General features: G+C 37.6%; 1 protein-coding gene across 2 annotated transcripts in view; it reads right to left on the bottom strand.

Annotated features, from left to right (window-relative positions):
* sik3 (SIK family kinase 3) overlaps positions 1–15,007 on the bottom strand; it is a 34,418-nt gene that overhangs the window by 17,841 nt on the left and 1,570 nt on the right. For both annotated transcript variants that reach the window (XM_088427498.1, XM_088427500.1), the window contains exons 2-11: positions 7,927–8,043; positions 7,763–7,826; positions 7,358–7,519; positions 7,077–7,201; positions 6,582–6,705; positions 4,769–4,887; positions 3,858–3,968; positions 3,534–3,668; positions 2,231–2,308; positions 1,601–1,710 (exon numbers count right to left, since the gene is read on the bottom strand). In XM_088427498.1, the coding sequence (XP_088283624.1) occupies positions 1,601–1,710; positions 2,231–2,308; positions 3,534–3,668; positions 3,858–3,968; positions 4,769–4,887; positions 6,582–6,705; positions 7,077–7,201; positions 7,358–7,519; positions 7,763–7,826; positions 7,927–8,043 (1,145 nt within the window). The remainder of the gene's footprint in view (positions 1–1,600; positions 1,711–2,230; positions 2,309–3,533; positions 3,669–3,857; positions 3,969–4,768; positions 4,888–6,581; positions 6,706–7,076; positions 7,202–7,357; positions 7,520–7,762; positions 7,827–7,926; positions 8,044–15,007) is intronic.

Here is a 15,007-nt window from a genome sequence, read left to right as displayed (position 1 = left end):
CATCATTTATTTTAAGGAAGTTAAAGGTTAGGCCAATATTTCATGACTCATACATATAACACACACACAGCCACACGCACACATATGCATGCATGCATGCACTTCTGTTGTTCGGCATGTTTTCATTGCCAGGTTCACATGAACAGTTCTTATGAACTCATAACAAAATATTTTTGATTCAATTTCCTGGTGCTTGCAAATGCAACACAAACCTAACATACTGTAGGCACGTCCTGGTTCAGTTACTGTATTTTTCGGACTATAAGCCACGACTTTTTCCTCATGTTTTGGGCCCAGCGGCTTTAAGTCCAGTGCGGCTTATCCATGTTTTGTTTTTTGTTTTTTTTACTAGCCACCAGCAAGCAAATGTGTACATCTGCCAATTTATGAAACAACTAAAGAAGAAAGAAAAGATGTGAATCATATATATATATATATATATATATATATATATATATATATATATATATATATATATATGTCTAAATTTAATAGGGGAATGTATAAAATTTGGGGTAAATTTGTGATGTGTGCATTTTATATACAGTACACAGTATATGTGATTTTGAATTGAATTGAATTATGTAGAATGTGTTATGTTCACTAAAATAAACTATCAAACAAAGGGAGACAAAAAAAGATGCTATTGAAATATGGATTTTGATTTTGAACTGCTATTTAACTAACAGATATCCATCCATCTTCTATAAATATGTTGGGACTAAACATGCAAGCATGTTCAGTCTGTTAAAGAGAGGATGATGCTGTTGGGCGTCAATTACAAAAAAAATTAAATAACTAAAACATTTTTTTATAAACTTCATATACCATCTTTTTGCGTACAGATCTGATGTTATTACCGGCGGCTTATCCATGACAAAAATAAATTTTTTGCTGAAATTTTGCTGCTGCGGCTTATATATCAGTGCGCCTTACAGTCCGGAAAATACGGTATTTATTTTTAATCGGTAATATACTAAGTGCAATTTCTATTGATATTGATTCAGTGTCTATCTCGTTTTACATATTTTGATATTGCCCAAACCTAAAGGGGTTTGCAATGATCGCAAATTGTAAATGACAAGATCAGTTTCAGGACAAGTGAATACATATTACCATGAACCAGTTTACAAATCAAAACCTCAACGATCAGTCCCTCCATCAATATTCATCACATTGATAAACTGCAGCCAATCCCAGATGACAATGTATGAGAAGCGGGGTACAGGTCAGTCATTCACAGGGCACAATAGTGGGAAACCAACCCACACTCACAATATGATAAATTAAGGTCTTTTATTAGCCTACCATTTTGAGCGTTTGGCTCAAATTTTGATTATCTGGTGAAAAAGTCATAGTCTATAAAGATAAGGTACTACCATCCGAAGGATTTTATACAGTTTACAATGGGCTTAATTATTGGTAACAATTTTGAGGAAAATCAAAGTTTCAATACACTTGTATTTGTTAAAGTAGTTAATTCATGTATTTATAGAAGGACAAGGATCCATGCCAAGTGACTGAATTAACATCAACAATGCCCTGTCGTAATATTTGTTGTAATGACAAACTGCAGACTGAAAAAATATCACTGCATTACCTTTGGTCTGGTACACCCACAGTGTGACGCCTCATTGAGAGGTACCGAGCCATGGCTTCTGGAGATGGCTCTTCACCTTCATCACTGTCAAGTGCCATATTGCCGTCAGGCTAAACAAAAAAAAAAAAACAAAACAAACAACATATTTGAACATTATCACTGTTGTTTCTGGAAAAAAACAACTGAATTGTACAAGTTGTATACTATGAAGCTGACGTCAACCTCTACAAATGTATTTATAATACTACTGTATGTTCTATGCAGTCTAGCGAGTAAAATAATATTCTGATCGATATTCCCTTTTAATAATTCAAATCAAGCAGTAAAATCCCCTATTTTTTATCCGGAGGGGATGGCCATGGGCTTGTCGCCTTCGTGTTTATTGTACATATTTATGTCAGACACTCATATCATTTTAAAGTCAAGCTATCATGTTGTTTACAGTGGAAAACATAATGCAATATAACATTTTAAAATTTTGCTTTAAATATAAATTCATTTTATTTCCATTTGGTTACACCCATTTGTAATAACCTAAGGAAAATTGGCCTTACAACAAAGTAAAGATTTGACGAGACAAAATGTTAATAAAATGTACAATAGTGTAAATACATATCATCCTCAACTGACCTCAACAATCTGGTTCTCTGGGTTGATAAGCTGGACATGAGGAACTGTTATGCTAACTGGATTACCCTGTGGATCCATCTACGCAAGTGAACACACAAAGGTCAGGGGAAGATTGCACTCATTTTCAAAACAATCCGCTTAAGAAGAGTGGGATTGGCACATTGGTTAAGGTCAGTCACCTCAATTTAGCATCACGGCTTTAACACCTGCCATTTGATACATACAAAAATGCATGGATTAAATAGTTAAGGGATGCAGAACTGAAATCATTATCTTGTTTTTTAGCTCAAAATCACTTCATAAAATCAGTGAGGTAGGGTGAGGGGACACTCGTTACAGTAGTTATTCACAAGATGTTCAAAATAACAGTGGAACCTCTAGAGTTGAGAAACAGGTTCTAAGAAAATGACGAGGAAAGATTTGCCGTAAAAATATGCCTTTTAAGTCCCACAAATACTTATTGAAGGTTGAAATGTCAGTGTGAGATGTTGCAAAATACTATAAATCTTACAAAACGAGCACGTCTCTGTGCCTGAAGTATACATGATGCATTCAATAGACAATAAGTGGGCTCCTGACATATACACATCTTACCATTCACAAAACTACCAGTAGGTATTTTTTTTTAATCTACCCAGAAATCAATGTGATGCAACCTGCCACAAAAAAGTAATAAAAAATATAGCCATGTATACTCATTATACTTTGGCATTTCATTAAAGAAAGGTTACTGTTGGCTGCAACATGCAAAAAAACAAAACGAAACAAAAAAAAAATCCCCAAAAACTCTCCATCGAATCAGTAGTCAACGAAACGTCCACAGTGAAAGGCAGAAAGCGGAAGTTCCGCCTACACACGCTTACTCACTCCACTCCCAGCCCTCAACTCGCTCATCCAATCATAATTCTATCATTGTATTTTATCATCTCATATCAAACTATCAAAACCGAATTTCTACTTAACCAAACCAAAATAATTCTCTGTGTATGGGTATGTTTCATTTGCACACACTTTACTAATCCAGTCACAGATCTCTCAAACTACCGGTGCAATTTTCTATCTAACCAATCTTTGGCAGTGGATTCCAGAAGGCTACTCAGTGTGTAGGGGTATGTTTCACTTAAACACACTTGCTCATCCAGTCACAAACCTAACAGCAGTATGTCAAATTTGTGACTGACAGTCAAAAAGCGCGGATAGAGTAAGTTGGAGGCATTTATGATTACTACAGCAGCTTGCCTTACAAAACAGATTGTGGTCAGCTTTAGAGGTTCCACTGCAAATTCAAATTGAAAGCATTCACCTGTACAGTGTTAATGGGATAACTAATAGAGCGTGGTGTGGGTGGAGCAACACGCAATGTCTTGTGTTTCTTGAGACGGTCAGAGAGCAAACTGTAGATGGCACTGTAGTGATCATATGCATCTGTTTGTAGGGACTGAAGAAGGAAAGGAGGTATATTTAAAACAGAAGTGTTAATTGTATCAGCCTAAAAACTCATTTTCACCACACAAAAAACATTACAGCCACAATATTGAGACCACTTGTCTGATTTAAACCAATACATAAATGGTTAACAAATCATGTCTTAAATAAAATAATCATACTCAGTTATAATTTGTCTGACCTGAATTGTACGTTCTCGGTCCAGTCCCATCTCAGACATAGCTATTAGCACTTGCTCATTGATGAGCTCAGTTTCTCTTTCAGTCTTGACCAGCTCACACTCTGCTATCAACTGAATGAGAGAAGGAAAGAATCAATCAGTATTCAAAAATTAAATTCACAATAAATACAGTAATTACAAATAATAGCGTTGCACCAAGTACTGGTGCCAATACCAAAATACAATTTTCAACTGGCAAAAAATATTCAATCATAGTGATTCATCGCTATTTTGTGCCACTCCTATTGCGCCCTCAATGCATCGTTTTTTTTTTTTTTTCGTCACCTCACAGCAGGCACAATGCACTGCAGCACTCCTACGCTCAATCCTAACTTGGAGTCTGAAGCAATCTAACAACCCTAATAAATCGAACAATCTTGTTCGAATAGTTACTTTTGCTTAGAACTAAACGACTGCTTCAGTGCATCTGGCACTAAATGAGGACGTTAGGCAAAAACTCTACTAGACTCACCACTGTGCGCTGTTAGATAAACGTGCGAAACTCCCCGTACATATGGTAAAGTCTGGTGTATGGGGAGATCGAGCGGAGGGTGTGGGGGGTGGGGGGTGGGGGTCACTGCTTTGCGATTTTTCACTTTTTCACTGGGTTTTTTTCTGGTCCCCATTAACAGTGAAAAACAAGGGATTGCTGTATCATCATTTGAAATTCCAGGATTTGGGGAAAAATAATGCGGGTATAGAGCCAGTTCTCTTGAATATTGGTACAAAACTAAAAACTTCATTTTCTTTTTGGCTACAAGGCACACATTACTTTTTCTGTATTGTCATAGTGTGGAATCCTAACTCTAAATCAGTTAATAATATGAATTTTCTTGAATCCAGAGGTGCACAATAATTTTTGGAGAACTCACCCTATCGAAATCAGGATCCGGGTCCCCTTGTCTCATCCATTTGTTCTTACAAATCTGTTCCATTGTCAGCCGTCGGCTGGGCTCCAGCACCAACATATGTCTGATCAAATACTCACAGTCTGTTAACAAACAAACACACACACGCACATATTCTAGCATACACATTTCAAACGCAGATCGGCAGAAAGATTGTGAAGCACTATTTTTTGACACAGGCAGGGATAAAAATGATGGTAGCCCTAGATTAGAAAATGCAGCCACCTAAGCATAGCAGTGTTGCTTTCGTCAAAGGATATTTTGACAAAATTTCTCACATGACGACAGCAAAATCTGTCATGCTACATCACTGACTAACAAAAAGTCAATGGATATTTTGACAAAATTTCTCACATGACGGCAGCTAAATCTGTCATGCTAAATCACTACCTAAAAAAAAAAGATTGTGGTTAAACAAAAATAATGCTAACATTTCTAAAACTTTCTAAAAATGTTATTCTTATTATTTAATTAACATATTGGTAACAGCGATTTTGCTCACGTGTATGTGAACATTTCCAAATGATGAGCTAATTTCATTGGTTGTCTTTAGAATAATAAAGAGGAGAGCTGTTAGTTTGATTGAAGGTTTGTTATCATGCATTCATACTAGAGGCGAGGTGGAGTATGACTCATCAGCTCACAATTCATGTCTGTGTTTTGATGATCCATACTTCCATGATAAAAATGCTTTACATATAAATATTTAATCATCTTTAGTCAAAACATGGTAGAGACATTTATGAAAGAATTACAATGTCACAACTGTTTCTCATTCTTATTGTGTAAAAATTACTAGAATTTACCAGAAACATCATAAATATTATGACGTATTTAGCTTTATACAAATGAAAATTTAATTAGGGGACTTTCTGTATGCCAGCTAGCATTTACCAGCAACATCATAACTATTACGATGTATTTAGCTTTATGCAAATGAAAATTTTAATTAGGGGACTTCCGGTATGCCAGCAAATGGGAGGAGTTCATGGCCAAACAAGAAAAAGCTAAAGTTATAACTCAAATTCAAAAAGATACTGACATAGTAGATAAGGGAAATATGCACAACAATGTTGAATCGGAGCCAGTGCGCCCCTTCTAATGTTCAGCATCATTAGCTAGCAGCAATGAACAACAACCTGGCTGGGTGTCTGTATAACAGGCCAACTTACGACGTGGTTTGGAAATATATGATTCAAAACAGATATGAACAAAACTGATGCCAAATTGGATAGAAATGGAAAGCACGGAGGAGATGAAGCCAGGGCTGGCTAGCCTACAAGATCAAAAAGAAAGCTGAAGTATCGAACACTGACATATTAGAACAAGGGAAAAACTTAAGGTGCTGTAAGAATATATGGTTTAAGTGGAAGAATGTCGTACAAAACTGCAAGACATGCTCACTTTTTCGCTCAAACAATACAAATAGAAAATAAACTCAAGATGGCCTGGCAAATGTCATTCAAAGTGCAGAGAAACAGGACTTAGACCATGACCACACAGCAGAAGATGTGGCTCAACATCAGCAGTGCGTCAGTTTCAAAAGCTTAATTCTGAAAGAGGAGAATCTGGTTTCATGATAAATTGTGCTAGAGTGTAGCTACAAAAGTGAGCTGCATGTAGCAAGCACATTGACTGCTGGGACAACTGCACTTCTGCATTTGACTTGTCAGCCAACATTGAATTCTTTAACCATCGATTATTGTGAGTTGACGTATGAACACTGTGTGTGCAAATAGAGATTTATTTAGTAATATTATGGTTCAATAAGACTTACCTGTAGACATAAAGAAGGGGATACGGAACTTGCCACTTAGGACACGTGCTCGCAAATTCTGTAGAGTACTGCCATCAAATGGTAGGGCACCACACACCAATACATACAAGACCACACCTAAACTCTAAACAGAAAACAGAGAGAAAAGGACTATAAATGCTAAAACTCAAAGAATTAACTTATATGCAAAACAATTTCCATGTTTGTAGAAGTAGTTTGTGGAAACCTCTTGCAAGATGAAGGGCAAGTCAACCCCCAAATTTTCTTCAGAATAATATGGTTTATGCATCAAACACAAAAACATTTGACTTTAGAATTCCTATATACATGTTTTATTACCATATCAAAATAGTCATAACATACTTAATATATCTTATTGAATGGTGTATAAACTAAACTGTTTCCTTCTAAAGAGATATTTGAATCTTCGATCTGACAAAACATGCATCTCTTGATAAGACTGTTGTAGTAAAATGCAAATGTTATTGTACTCACCCATATATCTACTTTTGGTCCGTCATACTCTTTGCCTTCAAATAGTTCTGGTGCTGCATACGGTGGGCTGCCACACCAGGTCTTTAACAGCTGTCCTCGGGAAAACAGGTTACTGAAACCAAAGTCTGACAGGAAAGAGTGGAGGAGGTTAATTTAATTCCCTTGGCACTTCCCTGGGCATATGGAAAATACTCGCATCACATGTTGGCACTTGCCTACACTTGTTTAAACAGACTGAAACTAATAAAGCAAGGGAGGCTGTGTAGTACCAGCTCACAGACCTGCTATTTTGATATTGAGATTGTGGTCTAAAAGCAGGTTCTCTGCCTTCAGATCTCTGTGGACGATGTTGCGGCAGTGACAAAAATGGACTGCTGCAACTATCTGTTTAAACTTCTTCCTGGCATCTTTTTCTGCCATACGTCCATGAGCCACCAAGTGGTCTAGAAAAGCAAAGCACAACTGAGTTAGAATTCTGCTGTACTTGTATGTGTTAACAAAAAAATTAAAAACAGAATCGATCCTGAATAAATTCTGAGCACAGATGATTTTAAACAAGTTAGAAATCTTAAGAAATGTGAAGTCTTTTCAATTACAGTACAAATATTAATAAAATGTTTAAATGTACACAAAAACAGAAGATCAAAGATCTTCTAAAACATGTTACATGGAGGGGTTAGCCTTACCAAAGATTTCTCCACCACTGGCATACTCAGTTACCAAATAAATCATTCTCTCTGTCTCCATCACCTGAACACAAGAAGCAGCATTATAAGCAAACAAGAAGTTCTATCATTGACAAATTGCTAACCCGATGAATGAAACCATTATGCAAACCCTGCCAACTCACCTGGTACAGGCGAATGATGTGCGGGTGCTTTAGCAACTTCATGATTTGAACCTCTCTAAAGATCTTTTTCAAGTTTTCATCATCCAGCTGCGTCTTGTCCACTATTTTTATAGCCACCTGGTAACAAAGAAACAAGATTGGGATAAATGAGAAACAAAGGAAGGCCCTATTTAGGGCAGACACGAATAGTCAACGTTGACAATGTTATTGTCTATTATGTTAATTAGTCGACGGTGTTCTGCCATCGTCGACTAGTTTAATTTATTTTAGGCGTCATTTCAGTCTCATCGAATGCTTTCTTGCATCAGGAAGTTCAAAAGGAAGTTTTTCGGGTTGAAGTCTATTCCCTCACTCACCTCATTCTTTCACTACATTCATGTCTCCCCGGAGGAAGAATCACACAACATGAGTCTCAGTGTCCGTCCAGATTTTGCTAGCTAGCAGTGATATTCTTGCTCATTTCAGGTCTGTTGATGCAAAACAGCTTGGCTTTTGTATCTAACATCAGTCAGAAGTTTTTGGACATTGGACTGCAAAATTACAACCATTTTAACCACGATCTTGGCCTCATCCCTCAGCTACAGAGCCCACCTGACGCTTTACGGTACCTGGCCGACCAGAAGAGGTCACAGTGGCATAGAAACCGTGAACAAAGGAGAGGGAAACGCAGAGGGCTGAGAACTATGCTAACGCTAACATCGTATTTTTCTGCAAACAAAATGGATGTCTTGTCGACAATTAGTCGACAAATAAAAAATAATAGTTGATAGATTATAAATATAATTGTTCATCGCAGCCCTAGTGCTAATTAAAGAAAAGGAAACAAAAAATAAAGATGAAGCAAGTCATCAATCTGAACATCAAGATTGGTATGGCCAATGGCTTGCATTTCAATCTGTGATCTGATTTGTAAAATAATACATTATATATGCCACAGGCATTACATGGTGCGATTGTGTGTTTGAGCTACAAAAGCAAATCTATTTTCAGCCTTGTCGCATGAACGGAACACCTTTGCACTGGAAGGCAGAAATTTCTCATCTGCATTGTCACCCATCAATCACAAAGTAAAAGTGTATTGGTTAACGTTAAAAAAAAACACATTATATTAGATTGAAAAAAATCTGCATACGTGTCATTCAATGAAGTTTAGGGCAACTTTAATAAGGACCGCGGATAGCAAAAGTCGCCGTAATGACATCACAATGGATTTCATTTCTCGGTGGAAGTTCAGTGAAGCACATTCACAAGCAAAAGCAGCAGGCAGGCATGTTGTTTGAGCTAATGCAAAAGTAGGAGTGTTGTTTAAGCACAAAACCTTTGAGGTTTGAGGATATAATCAGATGTGGGCACTTTTCACGTTTGCTGTTACATCCATGATTTATCAGCACCCTAGACTTAATTCCGCCATTGCCAATCTACCATTTTTTTTAAAAGCCAAAAGAGACTTTAATCGTCAGGCCCCCTCCATCCATCCATTTTCCATAGCCACTTATCATCACCATGGCTTGCTGGTCCCTATCCCAGCCTATCCCAGGGCAGTAGGCAAAGGTCACCCTGGACTGGTTGCCAGTCAATCGCAGAACACATAATTGTCAGACCATAGTTTCATTTTACCCACACTTCTGCATAACTGACACCACCAGAGGTGGGAATTGACCTAATATTTGCTTGGCTCATCACTCGTTGGCAAAATGGAAGTCTGTCAGTGACAGTTCTGTTGAAATACTCACCTCTGCCAGTGTGTGACAAATACAGTGACAAATGAAAACCCACTGTCTGTCAATGATTAGTTTGTCTTTTTTTTTTTTCTAAGTTTCTCATCTTTCATTGTTCGTCAGGAAAACGGGCAGCCGTCGTTGAAGGCTCTGGATAAGAGCTATAGTCAAATTGACTTGAGCTAGTCTCCTCACATGATTACAATGGAATTTACAAATTCAGATAGGGATATGTCTGCTCCAAAGCCAAATGGTATTCAGATTATGCTTTCTCTGTTACACACACAATACATGGACAGAGAGTCTAGTGCAAGTAGCTTGAGGAAAGAAAATGCAGTACATTGCAGTCTGTGGCCAAGGTGACATGTACAACACGAGGAGCTGCCAATGAACCAAAAAGAAGTGGCCTTGGAGAATGGGGAGTCTGTAAGTTGGTGTAGCTGGTGAGTGTACTTCCCTTTTAGAGCTGTTGAACCAAAATAACAATAATATTCAACATCAGCGAACTCTTTCGCAAGACCCCAGCCACCCATTGACTAGCGAAAATCTGATCCACTCATTTTGCATGTATTGCATCTTTTATCAACTATTGCAAACAATTAAAAAAAGACAGACGTTGAACTTGTATCAGCTAACTTTAACTTCCATGGCAACTTAAATGATGGCGACCTAATTTTTGACCAAAGCACACTCCTAACCAAATGTAGGACAAAAATGCCATTTTCAGTACCCTATGGTACGCATAAAACACTTGAAAAAAATATTATTTTGATGGCATGGGACCTTTAAAACTAACAACGTGGACTCCCATTGACCGCAACCATGACCTTTGATTGTCAGTAAGGTTATTGCATAACTACCAAGTCCGCAACAATGGGACCAACAGTGTGGAAGATGACGGCGTGTGACAGAGCTTTTCTCTGCCAATTAAGAATGGCAGGATTCCTTTGATGATTTAACCAAGCGAATTTGATGGGAGAGTTTAACAATTTTACCCTCTACTAAAAATAAATGATCATCTGCTGAAGTGTGTGTGAGAAAATTCCATGCATGTCCTTGTCCAACTTTAAACACACACCACAAGCATCCTTTGTCAAAATCTGTTGTGTGCCATCCCAACCTCCCTTTTCCTGATAACCAAGAAAGAAAGACAGCCCGACAAGACAGACTTCCTGTTGCTGACAGAAAGCGGAAGTGAGGGAGTGTGAAGGTGGACCTTTTGAGACAAACCAACATAAAACAATAAGCATTTTTGTAAGATATTCATATTAGAAAATCTGAGATGTAAGGAATTTGAAAGGGATTTCAACCTGAACCAAATTGAAAAAAAAAAATCACATGAACATTCCATGCATCCCAAGAACGGGCATCAACTAGTTTTTTCCTTTGGAGGGTCAGGGCGGCTAACCCCTGGGAAACAACTCACTACCACCTTCATAAAGTCCGTTTTCACAAAAGTTGTTTACGGCAATTGTTTTTACACATGAATGCCCAACAAATATAAAACGAAAAAAAAAAATAGTACAGTACATATTTGCTAACCCACAATCTTGCATGCTAAATGAACGTTAAATTCCCATGACTCACATTCTATCACTGGGTGACAATAAATTGCTCTCCCATAGATTGCACACCACTGCCATGTTGAAGATCACCGCAAGGGTCGGGGGAATATATGGCTAAGTCAAACCCAAAAGTTTCTGCCTACAATTATATAAACTATAATAAACAATGTTAAGCTCAGTCTCCACCGGCAGTTTCTACCCTGCGCTAATCTAGTCCACTCGACACCAGTGGATTTCCAAAGCCACCGTCACTCCCCGGGACCCCCTAAACTAACCAGTGACATCATGTTACCGGTGACAGTAGCACGCACACTGCATATGATTTCAACCAGAAGACGATATTGACTTCAAATTTATCAAAATAAGGTTGTGGAAGTGAAACATTTTTCATTCTTTTGCTTCTCTTTGTCCCATAATGGTGGCTGTTTTGCCAGTCTAGATTTTTGTGACGCATTTTTGAATCAGCTTCGGACCAATCAATGGTCTTCAATGTATGTTTTATAACCAGGCTACTTTTTTTTAAACCACGATACGACGGATACCAGTGAGTAGCGTAGAGTAGGAGAGCCAGGTATATTTCGCAGTGAAAACTGCTTTTGTCAAGTAGATTTGAGTCAGTTTGATAACGTGGATGGAGACGAGGCTATAAAGACCATATTTGAAGCATTTAGAGAACCAACGATAGGCCATTTTCTTGTTTCCACTCGAATTTTTTTTTATTTTTTGCAGACACACCATGTGTGACCTCTATCTTTTCTATAAAGCTATTCTCTAAAATAAAAAAGATGCCACTTTAAAACAAACAAACAAAAAAGTCCAAAGACCTTTATGGCATTACAGCAAAGCGGAGCTGATGGAGCTTTGGAGATGGAACCTGTCATTAATAATGTAATCCACAAGCTTGTAAATAACTAGAATAAAAAAAAAACAACAACAACATTTGTTTGTTCGTGAACATAGAATAAAGCATTCTAGTCACAGGCATGCATCTGTTCTAACTTTCACCACGACCTCTCACCATCAAATCTCACAAATAAATCTTCTATCTTAATACAAAATTCCTAACACCACTATTAAATGACATGATGCTACAGAAGCTTGCTTTGGACTTGAAAGCAGAAGATGCAAAACAGACTGAATCATGTCTGTTTGTCAGTATACATAAACATGACCATAAACATACAATAGCACACATAACTGTGTGTATACAAACTGGAAGGCATTCAATATGTCAAATAATTTCACTGGATAATTGACATACATCACAAGTTCTATTGTGCCTGCACCATGAAACTAGGGCTGAAACGAGTCCTTGAGTAATTCGAGTTCCAGTGTGCAAAAAAAACATACTTTGCATTTTATTAGTTGCCCGGATATCAGCTTATTTAGTGCAAATGTCAGGAAACATATATCAAACCCATCACAGCAACAACTGTTGATGCTCTGCACGAGAGTGAAACATACTACCCATGTGGTAAGCAGGCCAACAATAACCTTTCTAATTGATCCATGGACACGAACGCCTTGGTGTGTTTTTATTTTGAAGTTGTTCCTGGCACTACGTAATGACTGCCTTAACACGTCTTTGTATTTCCGTCAGTATTAATCCCGAAAGGAACAACACGTTCTGAAATCATGATCAATCGCCATTGCAAGGTGCTAAAAATACTTTATTACGCTGTGATTGTATTGTGCGCACTTTAGCTCCAGCATTATAGAAGCATCTAGCATGAATTAGCGGCTAGCATGCGCGTTCAGATGCCCTATATAGGCTTGCGGGATCAGTTGATTACTTTTCAAAAGCTGTTTAATGAACATAAATGATTGCACACTTTGCTGCTGAGAGTCTGGCAGTTGGTTTTCCTAGTCATTACTTTTTAACAAACCTGGCTGATTCAAATGTGCTGTTTCAGTCAACAAAATCAATCCTGTGGTTCTGATGTCACTTCATAGACCAAAATTTATGTATGGTGAGAGATTTATTTACCAGCTCCCTAACGATTTTAGATAGGAAATTAGAAAGTGGCTAAACTCAATTCCAGTAAAAAATCAAATAAAATAAAACCTTATAAAAACTGGTCATTCATAATTAAGTGAAATTGTGTTATTTGGCCTTCTGTGTTCATAATTGTTTTTGAATCAAGCTATTTTTCTATATGAATACTCAATAAGTCAATAGAATTTTCAGTAGGCTATTCAATTACAAAATACTAGATAGCTGTAGCCATGCATGAATCTCAAGAATGTTGTCAGATTTTCTAAACAAAACAAAAACATTTATGTTCTCTTTTGTCTTGACAAAATTGACAACCATTATGAACAGGATAAATTAAAAATAACAGCCTCACTTAATGCATACTAGTGCTTCTCAATATGTGCCAAGACTTTAAGATGCCAAAGCACACCACTGACAACCAGCGCACGATGGTTACAGAAGTTGTATGAAATAGTGTAGAACAAAATAAGTTAAAATAATTAATAAAATAATGTAATTGTCCTTGAAACCAGGGTTATAAAAACTAGTCTCACTTTAGTGTACCACAATGACATTTTGAGCATGCTGTCAACTTAATCACAAGTTCTTGGCTTGGGCAGCCTTTACCGGCAACAGGATGTTTACCCTGATGATGTCTAAGTATTGCCAAGTGGACCAGGATGGTCTTTTGTTGCCTGTGGGTGGAAAAAAAAAAAAAAGAAAAAAAAAGAACAAAATGCTTCCATTGCGCAATATTCCTTGATGTCTGTTTGAATCCTTTGATATGCAATATGGTACAAACTATTAAAGTAGGTGAGGGGGGAATTATTTGAGACAAAATAATTTAAGGACACTGAAACATCTCATCAAATTAGCCACAATTTAAATAAATCTCAAGTCATGTAACTCCTACTTTATAGATGTAGAGTAAATGACTGTATATTAGTTTATCCACCTGCTGCTCATTTAACCTTTTTTCAATTTGACGCTGTTATATTGCCAAATTCACATCAGATATGAAACTTTAACACAAACTGAGTGTGTCAAAAGTAATACTTTTGCTACTATTCTCGATTTGAATTTTCAATTAAGTAAGTTATATATGTGCGCATGAATCATCAAAGGCCGTAACATGCACCGAATTGTGATGTGCAACAACTTTTAAAGAGTTGTGTGTCCCACAACACAGATTGGTGTTCTTTGCCAGGCGTGACTTAACCGTTTAACAATAGTTGAGATGTTAAAATAATACTTTTAAAAAAAGTTTATCGTCCAATCGAAAATGCTCAAACGTTTTATTCTCTCCGGGCGATTACTTAAATTGACGGAACGTTTATCTTTTGGCCCCCTAGTTGGCAATGCCACTGAAGCAAGAGCAAATAGCTTTTCGTTCGGTGGGAGAACAAGCTAGAGCATTGAAATGGTTGCATTGCACAGACATTCTTGAAAACTAGCTCCATCCAAACAAACAGCTAATTCGCGGCTAAGCTAACAGCTACAACGGGAATATTCCGTGACTCTTGCATCTTGGCCAGTACCCTTCTCTCCGTCCTCTGCGCTTAGCTATACATTAACCGCGGGCCAATGACGCTGACTAAGTGCGTGGAACCATCGCTGATTCGTCTCTACTTAGGGCGTTTGGTGTCACTGTTTTTCAAAGACGTCCTGCATTGAATGACCGGACAACGAGAAGCGGTGTCACCACGGCGAGTTTGCCGTTGTGTCTTGGGAGCTTGAAGGCCCCAGATTCGTCCTCAGCGTTCCGCTAAAAAACGCGAGATATTCGCAATGACAACTTGCCATTGGTCACCTAAAACGCTCCG

The sequence above is a fragment of the Hippichthys cyanospilos genome, chromosome 11, assembly GCF_059441005.1.
Source record: "Hippichthys cyanospilos isolate Australia breed blue-spotted pipefish chromosome 11, RoL_Hcya_1.0, whole genome shotgun sequence".
NCBI classification, from domain to species: Eukaryota; Metazoa; Chordata; class Actinopteri; order Syngnathiformes; family Syngnathidae; genus Hippichthys; species Hippichthys cyanospilos.
The sequence above is the reverse complement of the archived record's forward strand: the minus strand, read 5'-3'. Positions and strand labels throughout refer to the sequence as shown.